The sequence below is a fragment of the Mandrillus leucophaeus genome, unplaced genomic scaffold (assembly GCF_000951045.1).
Source record: "Mandrillus leucophaeus isolate KB7577 unplaced genomic scaffold, Mleu.le_1.0 Scaffold604, whole genome shotgun sequence".
Taxonomy (NCBI): Eukaryota; Metazoa; Chordata; class Mammalia; order Primates; family Cercopithecidae; genus Mandrillus; species Mandrillus leucophaeus.
Genome location: NW_012106520.1, coordinates 875,123 through 888,067, shown reverse-complemented (window position 1 = coordinate 888,067; position 12,945 = coordinate 875,123). Strand labels below are relative to the sequence as shown.

The following is a 12,945-nucleotide window of genomic DNA, read 5'->3' as shown; positions in this document are numbered from 1 at the left end:
CATATGATAGAGCAATCTTTTGGGACACTGGAACAGACTGTGACACTCCTTTATAGTGCCTGTCCATCGTCCTTGGTGTTAGGTTCAAACCCCATAACATGGTTTACAAGACTGTATCCTCTAATTTTGTGATTCATCCCTTCTCAGTATCCCTCAGTTCTTCGTATGTGCCATGGTTAATCCACTGGTGGATTCATGGACACACTGGTTTTCCCCTAATCTCTCTAAGTTAGAAGAGTCTGCTGCTTTTTATGGGCTCACCCTTCCTTTAACTGGTTATCCTGCAAGCTTTTTTCCAAACTCTTGCTTCCTGGGTGATCTCAGCCTCTCCCGTAGGCTCAGTTCTCTCCTGAGATAGAGGCTTACTTGGTGACGAATGTGGATATATGTTCTGTGTGTAGCTATATACCCCTCTCCCAATTCTCCCCAGCCTTCCATGACCTCCTCTTTACCAGTTAGGAAGTTTTCCCCATCTCTGTCAGTTTTTATCCCCTGTGTCATTGCTTGCTCAATTGCCTGGACTATTTTTTAAGTCTTTCTATCTTTCTGTGTCCAGAGCCTAGCACGTTGTAAGTATTCCATGTGTATTTATTGAATTAATGAATAGATAATAGTTTTGTCCCTTTTAATTAAATAAATTTTATTAAAAGTGACTTTGAGCCAAAACCTAGAAATGGTTTTTAGGTTACATTTAACTTCACAATTAACTTTAAAAAAAATTTTTTTTTTTAATTTTTATGGGTACATGGTAGAGATATACGTTTGTGGGGTACCTGAGATATTTTCATACGGGCATACAATGTGTAAATAATCACATCAGGGTAAATGGGATATCCATCACCTCAAGCATTCATCTTTTTTGTGTGTTATGAACATTCTAATTATGCTCTTAGTTACAGTACAATAAATTGTTGACTGTAGTCAGCCTGTTGTGCTGTCAGATACTAGCTCTTCTTCATTCTGTCTATATTGTTTTACCCACTAGCCATTTCCATTCCCCGCCACTGCCACTACTCTTCCTACCCTTCCTACCCTCTGGTAACCATCACTCTGTTGTCTATCTCCATGAGTTCAGTTGTTTTAGTTTTTAGCTCCCACGAGTGAGAACATGTAAAGTTGGTTACATGCCTTTCTGTGCCTGACTTATTTCACTTAACATGTCCTCCAGTTCCATCCATACTGTTGCAAATGACAGGATCTCATTCTTTTTTTTTGGTTGAATAGTACTCCACAATTAATTTTTTTTCTTGGTGACTTTTGAAAATATTTTGCCTTCCTTAATACTTGTGGTTTCTGATTTTATTTCAGAAAAGATTTAGGTCATGCTCAAATGGTGGTTGATGAGCTCTTTTCCTCTCACTCTGATTTGGATTCTGATTCTGAACTAGACAGAGCAGTTACCCAAATCAGTGTCGACCTGATGGATGACTACCCAGCGTCTGACCCACGGTGGGCTGAGTCTGTCCCTGAGGGTAAGAACGTTTCAATTATGGAATGGTGTGTTTTGAACGTACTCTGGTTTCTTTATTAGAGGCATCTCTTAAAGCGTGTTTTTTAGCTTCTCAAACAATTTAATACTAATTCAATATTTTTTAAAATATTGTAACCTTCCTTATAGTATGTTTTGAAAAAGGCTCAGAACAGGTCTAAATAACAGAATAAGAAACTAAAGGAACATTGGGGCAAATCCTAATTATTCTATCTGAGGCAGATTAATTAGCTTTACTTAGGTTTCCTGGCTTTTATTTCGAAAACAAAATTGGTAGCATAGGTTGATAGTTGGCACTTACCTGCCCCCCAGTTTGCTTTTGTTTTTGTTTTTGTTTTGTTTTGTTTTGTTTGAGACAGAGTCTCCCTTACTCTGTCACCGAGACTGCTGCCTCCACCTCCTGGGTTCAAGTGATCCTCCCACCTCAGCCTTCCGAGTAACTGAGATTACAGGTGTGCACCACCACGCCTGGCTGATTTTTGTATTTTTAGTAGAGATGTGATTTCACCATGTTGCCTGGGCTGGTCTCGAAGTCCTGACCTCGGATGGTCCACCCACTTTGACCTCCCAAAGTGCTGGGATTATAGGTGTGAGCCACCATGCCCAGCTTACTTACCCCCAAATTAAATAATTTTGGCATAATCAGTATATTTGACTAATAGAAATGCTCCATTCCCCTAAGAGCAGCAGTGATCAAATGTCAATATGTAGAAGTAGGCGAGACATGTCTTGCTGCCTATCCCAGGTGACTGCCCCTCTTACGCTTACTTCCACTTCAGCAACTTGAGGGGAATTTTGGGGTCCCCAGGTGCCAGGGAACTGTCTCAAACATGTTTCTCTCCCTAATTATCCTACTTCTTAGCAAGTTCACTAAGCTGCATTAGAGATTTAGGAAGAAAACATCAGAGTTCATCTCCTTTCTTTGACTCTTTTTGTTAGTGCTGTCGAGCTTAAATTGTTATAAATGATTAAACTAAAAATAACATATTTTGCCTTTTGAATAAATACAGTATGAATTATGTCAAACCTCCAAAATTTTCTCCTAAATTTTAAAAACTCCTGAGTAATGTTATAAATAATTGTATTATAAGGTCGATATTTTTCTTTTGTGTAGACTTTCTTAACTTCTTTTTTTTTTCCTTTTCTTTTTTGAGACAGAGTGTTGCTGTGTCGCCAGGCTGGAGTGCAGTGGCGCAATCTCGGCTCACTGCAACTTCTGCCTCCTGGGTTCAAGCGATTCTCCTGCCTCAGTCTCCCGAGTAGCTGGGACTACAGGTGCATGCCACCATGCTCAGCTAATTTTTGCATTTTTAGTAGAGACGGGGTTTCACCATGTTTGCCAGGATGGTCTTGATCTCTTGACTTCGTGATCTGCCCGCCTCAGCCTTCCAAAGTGCTGGGATTACAGGCGTGAGCCACCACGCCTGACCTTAGCTTTTTATTTTAATAGCAGTTGGCCACTAATATTAAAATAGCATAGTTGTAAAACCACTATGTTCTGTGTTTAAGTTTTATCACTATGTTTTAACAGAAGCACCTGGGTTCAGCAATACGTCACTGATTATCCTTCACCAGCTGGAAGACAAAATGAAAGCTCACTCTTTCCTTATGGACTTCATTCATCAAGTAAGAGCCCGCGGTGTCTGTCTGCTCTGCCTTTGTCAGTCTCTCCAACACAGTGGGAAGTCCCTTCTCTCTATTTTGAGGTGTTTCATTGGTTGGGGCATGACTAGTGTTTTCCATTTTCTGTGCTAATTTAAAAGTCCGTAATTCCTGGGCTGGGTACAAGCCTGTTAATCCAGGTATAAGAAGCAGGACTTCATTCGGATTTCCTGTGTGCATTTGTGGAAAAAGTTTTCATGAGTCGATTTTGTATTTGACAGATTTTGACATATGACTTTTAGTTTTGAGGTGCCGTTAGAATCAAATCCTCATTTAAAGTATTCCTTTTATTTTTTGTGTAAAGGTTATCCTCATATATATTGTGCCTTAATTAGAAAATGTTTTTGCTACTGGACAGAATTGTTACATAAATTCACCCATTCTTGTCTCATCATTAAAAGTGACTTGCAGACATATTACATAGCCAAATGAATGAATTTCAACCTGTTTTGGGTTTTGTTTATTTTTTGAGACAGGGCACTCTGTCGCCCAGTCTGGAGTGTAGTGGCACAGTCTTGGCTCACTGCAGCCTTGACCTCCTAGGCTCGAGCAATCCTTTCAGAGCCTTCTGGGTAGCTGGGACTGCAGGTTTGTGCCACCATGCCCATATAGGTTTTGTTTTTTTTTTTTTTAATTTTTGTAGAGACAGAGTCTTAATACGTTGCCCAGTCTGGTCTGGAACTCCTGGGCTCAAGCAATCCCTGCACTTCAGCCTCCCAAGGTGCTGAGGTTTACAGGCATGAGCTACCAGTCTCTTCCCTGATTGTTTTTCAAACTCAGTAGTGCCTACTCACTACTACACCTGGCTAATTTTTTATGTTAAGGAGATTCTAGTGAGTGCTGTCCAATCCAGTGCTTTCTGTGATCATAGGAATGTTCTCCTAGTGTGACATCTAGTGGGACAGCTGCTGGCCACGTGTAACCTGAACAGTTGAAATGTGACTAGCAACTAAACTGAATTTTAACTTATTTAAACAGCCACCGTGGGCAGTGGCTACCTTAATGGACAGTGCAGCACTAGATAATTTCAGGAATGACTGATTGTTCCTAATCCCACATTCTTTTTCAATTTTGTGCATGGTTTGTCTCCTGTCTACTCTTGTATCGTCTTGGCAAGGAAACTAATCATTCATTTAGTCTCTTTTTTTGTTGGTAGTTTAGGTGGGATATGGATTAATGAGGAAAAAACACATTTTCTCCCGATATGGTCGTTTAATTAGCCAGGTGTATCAGTTAACTATTACTGCCTTGTAAACCACCCCAAAACACGGTGGCTTAACACAATTCTGTGGGTTAGTCAGGCAGTTCTTCTGTTGGTTTCACCTGGAATCACTCGAACTCCATTTAGGATGCACTGAGCTGGAGAGTCGGCCTGCCTCTTCCCGCTTTCTGATAGTTGGTTCTGTCAGCAAAGGCTCTGTGGTTCTCCTCCATTTAGTTGCTCATCCTGCTCCGAGCTGGACTGGCTTCCTGTGGTCTCAGTGGATGAACATAGAAGCTGTAAGCTTCTTAAGGGCTCATCTCAGGTGTCACATAATGTTACTTATAGTAAAGTGACATTGGTCAAAGCAAGTCACAAGCTCAGCTGGGATGAAAGATTAAATAATTGATTATACCTCTTTTTTTGTATGTGTGTGACAGGGTTTCACTCCCACCGACCAGGCTGGAGTGCAGTGGCGCAATCTCAGCTCACTGCAACCTTTGCCTCCTGGGCTCAAGTGATTCTCCTGCCTCAGCCTTCCCAGTAGCTGGGACTACAGGCACATGGTGCTGAACCTGGCTAAATTTTTGTATTTTTTGTAGAGAAGGGGTTTTGCCATGTTGCTCAGGCTGGTCTCGAACTCCTAAGCTCAAGTGATCTGCCTGTCTCTGCCTTCCAAAGTGTGAGATTACAGGTGTGAGCCACTGTGCCCAGTGTGATTGTACCTCTTGATGGGAAGAGTGGCAAAGTCATTCTCATTGGAAGAGGATGTGCATATTGGGCCGGGAGGAACTTGCCCTGACCTGATTTGGCACACTGAGAGCATGGATGTATCAGAGGCCCGAAAGCCATGAGGGCATGAGCACTCATGGCTCAGCCTTCCTGGGTTCCAGGAAACCCTGACAAAGTCCCACGGCTGCTGGTAGCAGTATCTGTCCCAAGGCAATCTGTAGCTAGTTCTGAAAACCCCATTCCAGCCATGCCTTTTATGTTTCTATTTCCTTTACTATTTAGAGCTGATTTTACTAATCGGGAAGAATTTATATTAATAATCAGGAAAGCCGGGTGCTGTGGCTCACACCTGTAATCCCAGCACTTTGGGAGGCTGAGGCGAGCAGATCACAAGGTCAGACCATCCTGGCTAACATGGTGAAACTCCGTCTCTGCTAAAAACATAAAAAAAAAAGCCAGGCGTGATGGCGGGCGCCTGTATTCCCAGCTACTTGGGAGGCTGAGGCGGGAGAATGGCGTGAATGCAGGAGGCAGAGGTTGCAGTGAGCCGAGATCGCACCACCGCACTCCAGCCTGGGCGACAGAACGAGACTCCATCTCAAAAACTAAATATTAATAATAATAATAATCAGGAAAAAGCATAACTAGATACTTCTAAGGAAAGTTTTTTTTGGATACAGGGTCTCTATTGCCCAAGGTGGAGTGCAGTGGCATGATCACAGCTCATTGCAGACTCAACCATCTGGGCTCAAGCTATCTTCCCACTTCTGCCTCCCCAATAGCTGGGACCACAGGCACTCACTACCACGCCCGGCTAATTTTTTTATTTTCTGTAGAAACAGGGTCTCATAATGTTGCCCAGGCTTGTCTCAAATTCCTGGCCTCAAGTGATCCTCTTGCCTAGGGTTCCTAAAGTGCTGGGATTATATGCCTGAGCCGCTGCACCCAGCCCTAGGGAATACTTCTGAATATAGAGAAGTATTCCTTTTCTCCTTGAGCCAAACTTGGCATCTATGGGGCCATATCCTCATTCTGAAGGAAGTGGAGTAACACCAGTGCCTCAGAACAGTACCCTTGCCTCTAGTTGTCTGATGTTGAGGGAAGCCTCTGTGTTCATACATTGTATCTCCATACAATACAGAAGCAGGGAGGTAATCTGATCATATTCACTGTGTGACTAGAATGATTTTTTTTTTTTTTTTTTTTTTTTAGTTTTTTAATTTTTTTGAGACGTCTCACTCTTGTCACCCAGGCTAGAGTGCAGTGGCATGATCATAGCTCACTGTAGCTACAGCCTGCCTGGGCTTAGCTGATCTTCCTGTCTCAGCCTCCCAAGTAGCTGTGACTACAGGCATGTGCCACGAAGTCAGCTAATTTTTGTATTTTCTGTAGAGACAGGGTTTTACCACATTACCCAGGTGATGGCCTGCTTCTGCCTCCCACCAAGTGCTGGGATTATAGGTGTGAGCCACCGTGCCTGGCCTAGAGTAGTTTTAATCTAGAACTGTTGCTTCCCTGTCAGTGCCACAATCAAAGCAAAGTAGAGCAGGCAATTGGGATAACCTTGCGTGAAAACTACACCTAAAAATTTTTTTTTTTTTTTGAGACGGAGTCTTCTCTGTCACCCAGGCTGGAGTGCGGTGGCGCAGTCTTTGCTCACTGCAAGCTCCATCTCCTGGGTTCATGCCATTCTCCTGTCTCAGCTTCCAGAGTAGCTGGGACAACAGGTACCCACCACCACGCCCGGCTAATTTTTTTTTATTTTTAGTAGAGCCTCCTACCTCAGCCTCCCGAGTATTTTTATTTTCACTGTGTCAGCCAGGACAGTCTCAATGTCCTGAACTCGTGATCCGCCTGCCTTGGCCTCCCAAAGTACTGGGATTACAGTTGTAAGCCACCACGCCTGGCCAACTACACATAAAATATTTTTGAGGGAACCAGGAAGTAAATTCAAGTCAGGAAACACCATGTAACTTTTATTTTAAAATAATAAGGTGAACAGGTTGAATACATTAGGATTCAGTGAAGTATTCCACAGTCATTAAAAATAAAGAAGAATATCTAAATGTGCTATAAAAAATACGATACTATCAAATAAAACAAGGTACAGAACAATATATATAGTGTGACCCCTTTTGTATTATAAAAAAGATATCTCCTAGCATGTAAATACTACAAGAGCATGCAGAAAATGAAGGATAAGAAAATCAGATCACTTATTAACGAAAGAGAATTATACTTAAAATGTGAAAAAGTATTCATTATTTATGCCTGTCTTTTGGCTTCTTCTGAGTTCAGGTTATTGTAATGTCGTATGCAATGAGAAAGCTTAGGAAAACCCCTAGAAGATCGTAACACAGCACAGATGGGCACCACGCAACTCAGTAGGAGATGCAAAGGGTTGAAGACGTCTTCACCCTCCCGGCAGCGTTAGGGGTATGGAATCAATCCTTGAAGGTGGAGGTTGCTGAGTTTCTGATTCCCGAAAGTCTGGAATCTAGGGGAGTTAACTGATATAGCTAGCAAAGGGCAGTGTGAGGCTAGGTGCAGTGGTTCACACCTGTAATTCCAGTGCTTTGAGAGGCTGAGTCAGGAGGCTCACTTGTGGCCAGGAGTTCAAGATCAGCCTTGTAGAGACCCCCATCTCTACAAAAATAAAATGTAAAAATTATCCTGTTGTGGGGGTATGCTGCTTGGGAGGCTGAGGTGGAAGACGGCTTGAGTTGAGGGTTCAAGGTTAGGGTGACCTGTGATTATGATTGTACCATTGCACTCCAGCCTGGGCAACAGAGCAAAACCCTGTCTCAAAAAAGGCGAAAAGAGCAGTGTGACTGTTTTGATAACCGTAAACAATAATTTGGGAAACATGATATGTAGAGACAATAGTAGTGGACAGAAGCCCTGGAGTGACCCTGCTCTTAGAACAGGAATGTCTGCACTTCCTTGTGGGTGTTACTGGCCTGGCTGAAGTGTGTCTGTGTGTTAGAAACAGCTAAAACAAGAGACAGCTGGAGGGACTTGCTGGGAGAGAGCTGGGGCCAGTGACTGCCCAGGGTGCTTCTGGGGAAAATACAGCTATGGTATTTTGCATGTTACCATATTGCTTTCTAAGAATACATGTTTGCCTTTTTGCAAGGTTGGCTTATTTGGACGTCTAGGCAGTTTTCCAGTTAGAGGGACACCGATGGCCACTCGACTGTTGCTCTGTGAGCATGCCGAAAAGCTGTCAGCCACCATTGTTCTCAAGAACCACCACTCCCGGCTTTCTGATCTCGTCAACACGGCCATATTGATTGCTTTGAACAAGAGGGAGTATGAAATCCCATCCAACCTGACTCCTGCAGATGTCTTTTTCAGGGAGGTAAGATGAGTCCTCTTTCATGTGGCTTTGTAGAACTATGCCATTTAGTGATCATGCCCTAGGCAGGAAAGAGGGTGAGGACAAGTTAAATCACAAAAGATCTCACTGAAATGTTAAATTGGACCCCAGATTTTCTGGCTAAAGTATCACTCAGAAGTAAAAGAAGAGCTTGCAAAGTTGACTGAGAAGTGCTCCCTGTTGACTTTTTTTCCCCTTGGTAACTATCTCCAAGTACCTATTTGCTTTGCGTGCTGATCTTCTCCTTTTTTTTTTTTTTTTGAGATGGAGTCTCACTCGGTTGCCCAGGTACCTTCGCCTCCCGGGTTCCGGCGATTCTCCTACCTCAGCCTCCCGAGTAGCTGGGATTACAGGTGCCAGCCACCACGCCTGGCTAATTTTCATATTGTTAGTAGAGGTGGGGTTTCGCCATGTTGGTCAGGCTGATATTGAACTCTGACCTCAGGTGATCCACCCCTTCAGCCTCCCAAAGTAATGGGATTACAGGCGTGAGCCACTGCATCCATCCTGATCTTCTCCTTACTTTGTCTCTCGATCTACTGTTTTTTTTTTGAGACTGAGTCTCGCTCTGTGGCCAGGCTGGAGTGCAGTGGTGCAATGTCGGCTCACTGCAACCTGTGCCTCCCGGCTTCAAGCAGTTCTCCTGCCTCAGCCTCTCAAGTAGCTGGGACCACAGGCCTGTGCCACCACACCCAGCTCATTTTTGTATTTTTAGTAGAGACCCTGTTTCACCCTGTTTACCAGGCAGATCTACCCTTGACTCTGCCACAGCCAAGTGGCCTTCCTGAGTGGGCTCCCTTGCCCTCCCACTTCTGCCAGGTCAGATGAATGGGAGGCCCTGCCAGAAGGCCGGAAGTTGGAGTAGTTATTCCCCCAGCTTTCTTCCTTGCCTGTGCCCACTTTACATTGTCTGTGCCCCTCTGTCAGGGACCATGCCTCCTGTCCAACTGCTTTCTCTTGTTTCCAGTAGCTGCCCCCTCCTCTTGCCTCTTCAGGCCCAAGGTTGATAATGACTCATCCTAGGGTGCTGCCCCATCCCCTTTTGGACCCCTTAATATTGTCCACACATTTGCAAACAGTCCCTTCACTGAACTCCTCAGCTACCTCCTAGGATCCTGTTGCTACACCTTACTTGTAAAATCAGATTTATTTTCAGAGAAAAAGTAAAGTCTGCTACAAACTTCAAAGACAGAAATGGTTAAGATGCTGGTCAGCCAGTGACAGCTGGACATTGTGGAAATAGTGGCACAGTCCTCACGCTTTTGTGAAGCTTCACAGCCTGTTGAGGCAGCAGGGTAGACTTCGCTGTCTCCCTTTAAAGGTGTGACATTAGGACTTAGACCTATTGTCTTAACTGAGACTGCAGAGTGATCTAGTTTTAGAAACAGTGCCAACTCTTCCCTCAGCTCAGTGAAATTTGGAATTCCTTATGCATCTGAGGAACTTCAAACTCTATTTGGTGTCTCAGATTTTGCTTCCTTCCTCCTATAGCCTAACTGTATTCTAGCATGTAACACATTATGCCAACAGGTCTCTTTTTCTTAATGTTTGATATACTGTAACCTAAGTTTGATGTACTATAACCTAAGTTCAGTCTTCTGTTGATTCCATAAATGTGTTTAGTGTGAATTCTTTGTTTTTATACATTTGGGTTCCTAGGGAATGGAAGGAAAAGTGCTTTGTTGTGTTTTGTTTTTAATCTAGAGAGTATGCCAGAAATCTGAAAGCAAAACAAATCACCTCAAGTTTCATGATCTAACAAATCAAATTGTTGTCTTTTTTGTGTCCTTTTTGGTCTTTATTCATACGTAGTTTTATATGGTAAGGCAATGAATTTTTAAAAATTAATGACAGACTGCTTGTAAGAACTGAGCAAGAGCCTGGTTTATTATTCTGCATTTATATCAAAGGGCAAAGTGTAATTGTCAATGCAGTGTATGCACATGTTTCAGTTAGCTGAATTGTTAGAGAAGGGTCTGGAAATTATCAGTTGGATACATAATATAGAATAGTATTTTAGGACTATGATACAGCAAAACTAAAAATGTGATTGGCTCCTCAAAAGAATGTTCCATATGAAAAGTGGTAATGTTTAGGACTGTTCACGTCACTATTTATCTTCATTTCTCATGATGTTCATTGGTCTTCAGCTTCTCTGGGGTGTAGTTCTAAAGGTTTTCTCCCCTGTCATAATCATCATGAAAGAGAATATAATAGCTATGTACATATAGTAGTTTTTCTTTTTACCTGTCCTTCCCCTTGGGGGTGACAAAGTACCTTTCTAAGGAGTATTTGTGTTTTGGGACGAACTGGTTAACCAAAATCAATCTCTGATTGGTGGGCCATATAGAAAAATATTTTGACTTGGCAGCCCTGATAGAAAGTAAAACAATACAGAGCCTGCCTGAGGGTGCACTCTCCACTTTGCCTCTGTCTCCAGTTTGGGAAGGCCTTGTACCTCCCAGGGCTCTGGAAAAGCAGAGCTCACTGCTTAAGAAACAGACTATGTTGACACGGCATATGAGCAATATTTGAAATCACTGAATATATACATGATAAGATAATTTAACAAGTGTTTTGGCATTTTATGTGCTTTTATGTTATTTTCTGTCTTTTATGCTCTCCTTTTTTTTTTTTTTTTTGGAGACAGAGTCTCGTTCTGTCACCAGGCTGGAGTGTAGTGGCACAATCTCTGCTCACTGCAACCTCCGCCTTGGTTCAAGCAATTCTCCTGCCTCAGCCTCCCGAGTAGCTGGGACTCCAGGTGTGTGCCACCATGCCCAGCTAATTTTTGCATTTTTAGTGGAGATGGGGTTTCACTGTGTTTGCCAGGATGGTCTTGATCTCTTGACCTCGTTATCTGCCCACCTCCAAAGTGCTGGGATTGCGGGCGTGAGCCACCGCGCCCGTCCATTATATAGGCTTTCATTGTGTTTTTCATGTTAACAATGTAAAATATTCTTGTGCTTAATCTTACAAATTAAACATGCTAAAGATTTCTTGCCTGGGCTGTTAGGATGCCTTTGGCTCACATCAGAAATGCAAAAGGAAGAACAAGGTTTGCAAAAGGGAGGGATTTTGTTTGGGTCATGTTTTATCTGTGACTGTGTATCTTGTTCCTTCAGCCAGTTTGTGAGGTCCTTGAGGGCAGCTGATCTGATTTTTCTTTCCTCTTATCTCTGTCCATTGCTATGCAAACTCTAATAACGGGGGCAAGCTCAAATGCAGACTTGAACTTGAAACAGGAGTTTCAGTGCCTGATGGTATTTTTGCATTGTTACCTCCATGTATTAATTAATGACAAAGGAAGAGTCAGAAGTTATGTATTTAGTTCATTATTCTCTTATGTTGCTTACTTCTATTCTGCAAACATTTCTTTTATGTCTGAAGAAGGGGAATTCCTCAAAGAAAGAAATTAGCAAGTTCATGTTTTGAGGTCATTATTTTAGTCTAGTAAATTAGTTTGGGGTATGACATTGTAAAGTGACGTCATCTGTAACGTAGTGCCATTTAAAGGTGCCCGGAGCAGAGTAGCTATAATAAATAATGTTGTTTAAAGAAAAAAATCTACTTGGTAACAATCCAGAATTTGCCTGTTTATAAGGCTTACTTGGGCACTCTTAAAAGTTAGGAGATCTGACTTTTCTTGATTTTTGAATTTATTTTTACCATCAACTGTCAATAAATTTTCTTCCATCTATAGGTCTGAGGATATGGCTTAATGAGTAAAACTCACTGGGTAGTTGTTACCCATCACCATAATTTTTGTTGAAGTCATTGACTTCTGTGTATTCTCTCAGGTGTCCCAAGTAGATACCATCTGTGAGTGCTTACTGGAGCATGAGGAGCAAGTCTTGAGGGATACACCTATGGATGCCGTTGAATGGGCTGAAGTGGTGATCAATGTGAACAATATTCTCAAGGTACAAAAATATAGTAAAGGTTTCAGCATTTCAAAGCCCAGAGCATGGATAGACAAGGAAGTGGTTTCCATATTCCTACTCTGTATTGCCAATAATTTATAAGGTTGTAGACATTTGTTAATCTCAAAAAAGTTAGAAAAATGTCAGTCATCTTATTATTAATCAGCTAATGAATATTTTGAATGTTAACCTGATGCCTATTAATAAATTCCTATAATCCTGAGTTTCTATTTGGTAGAATAGTAAACCTTTCATTTGGGAAGATGTGTTTGTATCTTTGCAGTTTTTTTAGTTGGTTTTTTTTCGGAGAGAGGGTCTCACTGTCACCCAAGCTGGAGTGCAGTGGCACCATCGTAGCTCACTGTAACCTTGAACTCTTGGGCTCACAAGTTCCTCCTGCCTCAGCCCCCAAGAGTGTTGGGATTACATACCTGAGACACCGTGCCTGATTGCAAACGTATTGTTAATGTAACTGTCCAAATGTTTCTCATTTCTATTTTTTTAATTACTCAAAACCTTGCTACTTTTACTGTTGACTAAAGTGTTGCATTTAATTTTA

General features: G+C 42.3%; 1 protein-coding gene across 1 annotated transcript in view; it reads left to right on the top strand.

Annotated features, from left to right (window-relative positions):
• Nucleotides 1–12,945, top strand: part of NUP133 (nucleoporin 133kDa) — a 67,970-nt gene that overhangs the window by 29,526 nt on the left and 25,499 nt on the right. The window contains exons 13-16 of the mRNA XM_011999849.1: nucleotides 1,309–1,472; nucleotides 3,021–3,115; nucleotides 8,221–8,445; nucleotides 12,264–12,386. Coding sequence (XP_011855239.1) covers nucleotides 1,309–1,472; nucleotides 3,021–3,115; nucleotides 8,221–8,445; nucleotides 12,264–12,386 — 607 coding nt within the window. The remainder of the gene's footprint in view (nucleotides 1–1,308; nucleotides 1,473–3,020; nucleotides 3,116–8,220; nucleotides 8,446–12,263; nucleotides 12,387–12,945) is intronic.